The sequence below is a fragment of the Salvelinus sp. IW2-2015 genome, linkage group LG14 (genome assembly GCF_002910315.2).
Source record: "Salvelinus sp. IW2-2015 linkage group LG14, ASM291031v2, whole genome shotgun sequence".
In the NCBI taxonomy this organism is placed as follows: Eukaryota; Metazoa; Chordata; class Actinopteri; order Salmoniformes; family Salmonidae; genus Salvelinus; species Salvelinus sp. IW2-2015.
In genome coordinates, this window is record NC_036854.1 from 42,367,749 (window position 1) to 42,375,595 (window position 7,847).

General features: G+C 44.2%; 1 protein-coding gene across 1 annotated transcript in view; it reads left to right on the forward strand.

The window, feature by feature from the left end:
• The window catches only part of LOC111973563 (neuropilin-1a-like), an 88,316-nt gene extending 80,469 nt beyond the window's left edge, over positions 1-7,847 (forward strand). Inside the window, 5 exon segments of the mRNA XM_070446814.1 lie at positions 1,976-2,148; positions 2,420-2,697; positions 3,837-3,933; positions 4,230-4,283; positions 4,586-7,847. Of these exon segments, the coding sequence (XP_070302915.1) occupies positions 1,976-2,148; positions 2,420-2,697; positions 3,837-3,933; positions 4,230-4,283; positions 4,586-4,887 (904 nt within the window). The 3' untranslated portion in view covers positions 4,888-7,847.

Below are 7,847 nucleotides of genomic sequence, written 5' to 3' on the forward strand. Positions count from 1 at the left end.
TATAATGAGCCCCCCCGACACACACACACACACACACACACACACCACACACACCACACACACACACACACACACACACCAACAACACCACACACACACACACACACACACACACACACACACACACACACACACAACCCACACAGAGCTGAAATGCCTTCTGAGAGTACAGTATGTATGTAATAGTGGGGCGATGGGGAGCTTCGTTTTGTTATCAAATTGGATAAAGAAAGAGACTTCCAAAGAAGACGCACAAGGGAGATATGTTAAGGATGTCAGCTCTGCCTCTGAAAGCCTGTATGTCTGTGTCTGTGCAAGCGCTAAGGCCCCAGCTCTCACAAGAAATAAAAAAATGTGAGCCAATATTCCCTTAATAATCTCTGGGTTTTAACTAGTTTCTGCAGGCAGCAGAATATATTTACCCATTAAACACAAAGGATGGAATTCCATGTGGAACCACAATTTCAGGCACACAGACACATTTTCTCTGAAGAAATCCTGTTCCCAATTAAGAGGTTTTTGGTTTTTCCATTCTAAGGAGGATTGGAGCAGGGATAGTGACAAGCTCTCTGTAAGGATGAGCAGCCCCACAGTTCACATCTGCATGGAATAACCTAAGAGACAGATACTTTTCTGTCAGTAACTACCAGACATGACCAGGGAAAAGTAATCTAAATAACAAAACAGCTATTTCTGACCCGAACTACTACCGCCACAGCAGAACATAGTGAATCCCTCAATCAATCTAACAATAATCATCCTAGAGACCTCACACTCACGATCTTAACAGCCACACTACACCCAGGTCGAAATCAGACACAAACACAAAGGTTGCTTCAGTATTATAAAACACACTATCGGGAGGTCCGTGTAACTACTGGACTTACCGGGTCATGGCATGTACACATCACGTCCAGAGTAGAGTGTCCTCTTATGGCAATATATGACTACTGTAGCTCTGAACCTTGCAGATCCGAGACACATACACACTGTTAGACTAAGCCACAGTATGTAGCTGCTATCCTCCTATATGCCTAGTGAGAAAACATGAGCCCTATAGACAGTTATAGCGCAGGCCAACTACCCCACTGGCAAGACAAAACAATCTGCTGTAAAACTACTAGACGACTGTGTGAGGGGATGAGAGCTACCGTCTTCCACCTGTCAACAGAACAGTAGAAGCGGACCCGATAGCCTGAAGTGAACCACTGAGGCGAGGTGAACACTACACACCACCCATAAACAGCGTCAACAGTAAGCGTAGAGCCTATAGTAAAACACTGAGTAAGCTCCGTATAAGAAGCCCTAAAAACATAAACTACCTCGCGACCATAGCTTAGCGTCACACCAAACTAATAGATCGACATTAGCATACGTATAGAGACACGCGCAGTGAGCGCAGAAACACTCAATACCTCTCTTCTCTCTCTCTAAGTCATCTCTCAGTAGGCTGCTGTGAACACACACACATACTCGCTTTCTCTCTCTCTCTCTCTCTCTCTCTCTCTCTCTCTCTCTCTCTCTCTCCATCTCTCTCCTCTCCTGCTATCTTATTGTCATGGTACATCTTTTTTATAAGCCCATATCCTGTTCATGCGCTCTGTTTATTAAAAGAGAACATTAACTGGATTTATTCATCATCTCCGTGCAAAGTCCCACCCCCCATCCACCCTATTCCGGCAGGATTTACCCTCCTCTCATTGTCTCTCCCTCTCGCTGTGTCTCGTAGGTTTTTTATGAAGCTCAAGAGCCTTTTCTTCTGATATTTGAGTTTCACAGTTCTCTGCTTCCCTCTAGTGATTTACCCAAATAAATCATCTCCACAACACTCACTGTATCTAATCTAGTGAGCCCTCAGGTCATCCCAAATCACCTCTGAGTCATGTTTATACAATGGTCTATTTCAACCAGTTTGTGGCCTGGCCTACTACAGAATCTACAATATTTATATGTGTCTCTATATGACACACTGACCTGTGATCTGCCCCCCTCCTTGCTCTGCAGCGTTCCTGTGGTTTGCGTGTGACTTTGGCTGGGCCAATGACCCCTCGTTCTGTGGTTGGACCTCAGAGGACAGCGGCTTCAGATGGCAGATACAGTCCAGCGGCACGCCCACGCTCAACACTGGACCCAACATGGACCACACAGGTACACACAGACACATCAACAACAACGTAAGCTAATGATAACTGTGTAAGTCATTTATATCCAGTTGACCTAGTCTTCTGACACATTGTATCACACACAATCTATTTTTCAAAGTGCTTCGTGACAAAGCTGGTCACACGTATTCGAACTGTCAGAACCAAGGTTTGCCACTCGGTGATTTGTTTTCCCACCACTGCCTTTTAGCTGAAGAGTGATGGCGTCACATATTCCTTTTGTCATTGGCCCTTCCCCCTTGTCATGTCCCATCCAGGTGGATCCGGTAATTTCATCTACACACTAGCGACGGGCGCCCAGGAAACGGAGGTTGCTAGGCTGGTCAGTCCGGTGGTGACAGTCGGTCAGTCTGACCTGTGCGTCTCGTTCTGGTACCACATGTTTGGCTCGCACATCGGCACGCTACACATCAAACAGAGGAAGGAGACGGTGGACGGCATGGCCGACATACTGCTGTGGACCGTCAGCGGTCACCAGGGCAACCGCTGGAGAGAGGGACGCGTGCTGGTGCCGCACTCCAGTAAACCCTATCAGGTATGGAGAGAGAGTTTCTGATCTATAGGATTGGACAGATCAATGTCGTATGTCTCATATACATTACAACTACATTATATATACAAAAGTATGTGAACAACCCTTTCAAATCAGAGGATTCTGCCTTTTTCAGCCCCACTCGTTGCTGACAAGTGTATAAAACCAAGCACACAGCCATGCAATCACCATAGATAATCATTGGCATTAGAATGGCCTTACTGAAGAGCTCAGTGATTTTCAATGTGGCACCGTCATAGGATGCCACCTTTCCAACAAGTCAGTTTGTCAAATTTATGCCCTGCTAGAGCTGCCCCGGTCAACTGTAAGTGCTGTTATTGTGAAGTGGAAACGTCTAGGAGCAACAACGGCTCAGCCGAGAAGTGGTAGGCCACACAAGATCACAGAACGGAACCGCCGGGTGCTGAAGCACATAGCGCATAAAAATCATCAGTCCTCGGTTGCAACACTCACTACCGAGTTCCAAACTGCCTCTGGAAGTAATGTCAGCACAATAACTGTTTGACAGGAGCTTCATGAAATGGGGTTCAATGGCCGAGCAGCCGCACGCAAGCCTAAGATCACCATGCGCAATGCCAACCGTCGGCTGGAGTGATGTAAAGCTCACCGCCATTGGACTCTGGAGCAGTGGAAACGCGTTCTCTGGAGTGATGAATCACCCTTCACCATCTGGCAGTCCGATGGACCAATCTGGGTTTGGTAGATGCCAGGAAAACGCTAGCTGCCCCAATGCATAGTACCAACTGTAAAGTTTGGTGGAGGAGGAATAATGGTCTGGGGCTGTTTTTCAGGGTTCGGGCTAGGACCCTTAGTTCCAGTGAAGGAAAATCTTAATGCTACAGCATACTATGACGATTCAGAGTGAAGACTGTTACAGCAGCAAAGAGGGGACCAACTCCATATTAATGCTCATTATTTTGGAATGAGATGTTCGACGAGTGTCCACATACTTTTGATCATGTAATGTATGTTTGATATGTATAAATGCAACACTGTTTTAATTGCAGGGCACGTTTAGTTTGAGTAGTGCTACTTGGTGATTAGCGAGGTGATTTAAATTGGGAAATGAGTTGTTGAGAGGTTATTAAAGTTATTAAAAGGTTGTTCTCTCTTTCTTCCAGGTGGTGATTGAAGGGTTGGTGGAGAGGAAGAGCTGGGGTGATATCGCTGTGGACGATATCAAGATCCTGGACAATCTGAACATGGCTGACTGCAAGGGTGAGTGTTTCTTTGCTACGTTGATCGTTCAAGCCGGATTTGAGCCAGTGACCTAAGAACACCAGTCTGTACAGTCCTAACATTTAGGGCCGGTTTCCCAGACACAGATTAAGCATAGTCCTGGACTAAAAAGCAGACTCTCCTTTGAAGGTGCTTTTTTTTTGTCCAGGACTAGGTTTAATCTGTGTCTGGGAAACCGGCCCTCTATATCATGTTCAGTGTAAAGAGTGAAATGATTTTTCTACTATTGCGCTGGAGGGAAGGACTTTTCTAACTATCTCTCTCTTCCTCAACAGATCCTGATGTTCCTACAGAGCCCATGCTGCCTGAAGACAGATTCAATGAGATCAGTAAGTCACCCTATTACATATTGATACAAAACGTTTACGAGATTACCACAGATTTCACTAATACGTCCATCTGCTCAACCTCTTCTTCACTCTCTCTTCTCTGTTACACACAGCATAGGGATTTAGTGTTGAAAAATAAGCAAATATACGCAAAAAAAACATTGTCCAAACATATGCAACAGCTATCTGCAAAGCTGTAGATTTCACCGAATAGTGGGACGGTTGAATAGGAGATAAATGTTGTCCTTATAGGTCACATTACGCCAGTCTACTCACCCTCTTCTGCCCATTCTCTCCTGCAGTTGTGGACATCACAGACTTCCCTGAGATCGTGGAGAACAATGAGATCCTGAACGGTGTCAGTGGCGGTGCAGGTAACATGCTCAAGACACTGGACCCTATCCTCATCACCATCATCGCTATGAGCGCCCTAGGGGTCTTCCTGGGGGCCATCTGTGGGGTCGTCCTCTACTGTGCCTGCTCACACGGCCACATGTCCGACAGGAACTTATCCGCTCTGGAGAACTATAACTTTGAGCTGGTGGATGGAGTCAAGCTAAAGAAGGACAAACTCAATTCACAGAACTCATACACAGAGGCGTGAATAGGAAGGGGGAAGTGAGACGTGCGTGTGGGGAGTGCACAAGACTGTAGGCATAGCCAAGACTCAATAAGTTGCCGGGCCTAAAGGGACTGCCGGAAGCCTCTCATTGGAGGAGGCCCAGGTTCAGGAACCAATGGGAGGTTGTGACTGATCCATTGCTTTTCTCAGGAGCTGCAGTAACAGGAACCTACCAGTAGGGGACACTGTGTACAAAATTAAATACAGGAGAAAAAATCTGTACAGATGATTAGATGATTATTTTAATTTTTCTATTTGATTTTCATTCATTTTTACAATCGGATGCTGGTGTTGAGACCAATTTAATGATTATAATGTTTAAAGTATTTATCATTTTCTGGGAGGAAGAAACCATTTTGTTATTATTATTTTAAATCAAAGTTGTTATTTTTGTGTTGAAAGAGAAGTATCAAAATCCAAAATGAACCTTAACTGACAATGTTGTTGGTTGTACTGCCACATGGGGGGATAGAAGCAGGGCGTGCCCCCCCTTATGACCCCTGCCCTCTGCCTCTGTCTACAGGTGCGGATCAGAGGTTAAGGGTAACGGTCACGCCCCTTGGCAGTAGATGGTTCTGACAGTGCCTTTAATACATCTTAGTTGGCGTTTTTTCCTCCATTAAGTTCTGACAACGTTATGATAATGATCTGAAAACTAAAGCAGAGGCTTTCAATGAGCTAATAATCAAGTCTGCAAAACATGATCCAATCCAATCCCTCCATGGCGCTTTTCTCTCTCTGTCCCAGACACACATAATATTGTATATAAGTTTTAATATATTTTAATGCCCTTTTTTAAGAAAGTAAAAGGTCAAAAAAAAAGCTGCAGTATCCCTTTTTTCAATGGGTTGTGTGTTGTAAATACAATCGTTTGACTGTTGTTGTGAAGAGTGAAGTGTTGTGTTTTTTTTGTTTCATTTCGTTGCTCTCCAGAAGAGAGAGCAGACTCTGTGTGCTGTGTGAAGATAGACCGCTGTTATGACAATTCAGTGCACACTCAGAGAACACTTGCTTGTTCAGTCTGACTGAGCAGTCAATGGCATCTACGTTTTCTAGATGCAATCCACTTCATGACACCATGGAGGGGACAACGAAGAAGTTGTCCCCTCATAAACACAAATGAAAAAAGACAAACAGTTGTATTCATGTTATTAACTTCAATACACAAATGAACATATGGCAGCCACACACCCCTATCCTCCTCCCCTCACACAGGGTCTGTCCTCTATTCTCATATCAACAGCAGCAGTAGAGGAAGATATATGGAATGTCTGTCTGCCAGCATACCAAAAAACAACCATTGCTTTTGCTTTGCTTTAGCTACATGAGTTGACCAGTGGAGTTGACCGCCTCCAGTTCCATAGGTATGGGGTAGCAGGTAGTCTAGCGGGTTAGAGTGTTGGGACAGCGAACCGAAAGGTTGCTTGTTTGAATCCCTGAGCTGGCAAGGTGGAAAAATCTGCTGTTCTGCCCTTGAGCAAGGCGGTTTACCCCCAAAACAACTGTGTGCCGTGGATGTCGATTAAGGCAGCCCCCTTCAGAGGGCTTTAATGCGCAAGACACATTTCGGTTGAATGCATTCAGTTGTGCAACTGACTAGGTATCTCCTTTCCCAGGCATCTGTGGATTGTCCTACAAAAAAAAAACATTGCGACTTAGAATGCACTTTGTCATTCGACGTCTAAATCCTCTCTAGCGTGATTTAGGCTGAGGGGGGCTTACTGAAGAATGGCTTTCACAGCTGACGTTCACACAGCAGGCAAGATTTTCATAATCATGATCATAGGTTTGTATTGTGTTGTCACATATTGGACACACTACGGCCTAGGTTTACGTCTATAAAACGTGTAGCAGCCAAACGTTGTGATGTCAGGGCTGATGTCATAAGGGAAGGACGCTGGTACAGAGCTAAGCGGTCGAGTGATGTCGTCATGCATGGCGAATCAGGTCACTCGCCCTGTTGTCTTTACCAAAGGATGATTGGATACCTCTTCTACTTGGGGAGGGGTTTGTGATCAGCACACTACTACTGGACGGTCCGCAGCATTTCAACCACCTCCACACCTTTTTCAATGAACGTTCACAGGAAATTGACCTCTTGCGTTGCACTGACTGGAATGGACTCCCGGCAATTTCAAAAAGGGGAAGGTGGGTTGACTATAGAAACTGCAATGTTTGATGGTTCATTTTTATACATGTTTTTCAGCTGAAGTTGCATATCTTGCGTCAATGTGAACTCTGAAATCTCTTGAGACCTACCGATGGATTTAGCAATGCTCCAAAAGAGTTTTGGATGGGGAAGTAAAGGTGTAAGGAGGACTTGACCATTGGAAAGGCCCATTGGATTTTCTACACCACAACAATCAGAGACATAATGATGTTGAACAGGAGGACATCTGCTATATCCGTGTACTATGTCGTGTGCCGTGGTGAACACATGCTCAGCTTGGCTTTTGTTCATTTCAGGTTTGATGTCCCACTTTGCAATGCTTAATGTTTTGTGCATTCAGCGTTGAGGACAGTATCCTCAGTCTGGTAACTAGAGAAAAGGATACTGTAGTGTGGAAACTAAAAAGAAACAATGTTGCACTGATAAATATATTTAAGAAGTTTGTGTTTATAGCATTCATTTGTAAAGAAAATCTAAAACTGAAAAAAACTGTGTTCATTTTCTTTCTTCTTTTTTATAGTTTCAGATTGTGATATAATTCAGAAATGTACAAATTGAGATGTTTTCATTATTGAAAAAGGAACAAAATTCCTATAGTTATGTCCCCATTTACCTGGATTATTAGCGCTTCGTTTTGTACTGTCATTCAAATTTTGTGCACATTTTTTTTACAAAAAAAAAAATACTTTTATTTTCAATACTGCTTCTGTAATTTGCTGTTGTAGGAAAAGATTAATAAACAGCAAGCCTTAAAAAAACTGGGCGGAACATT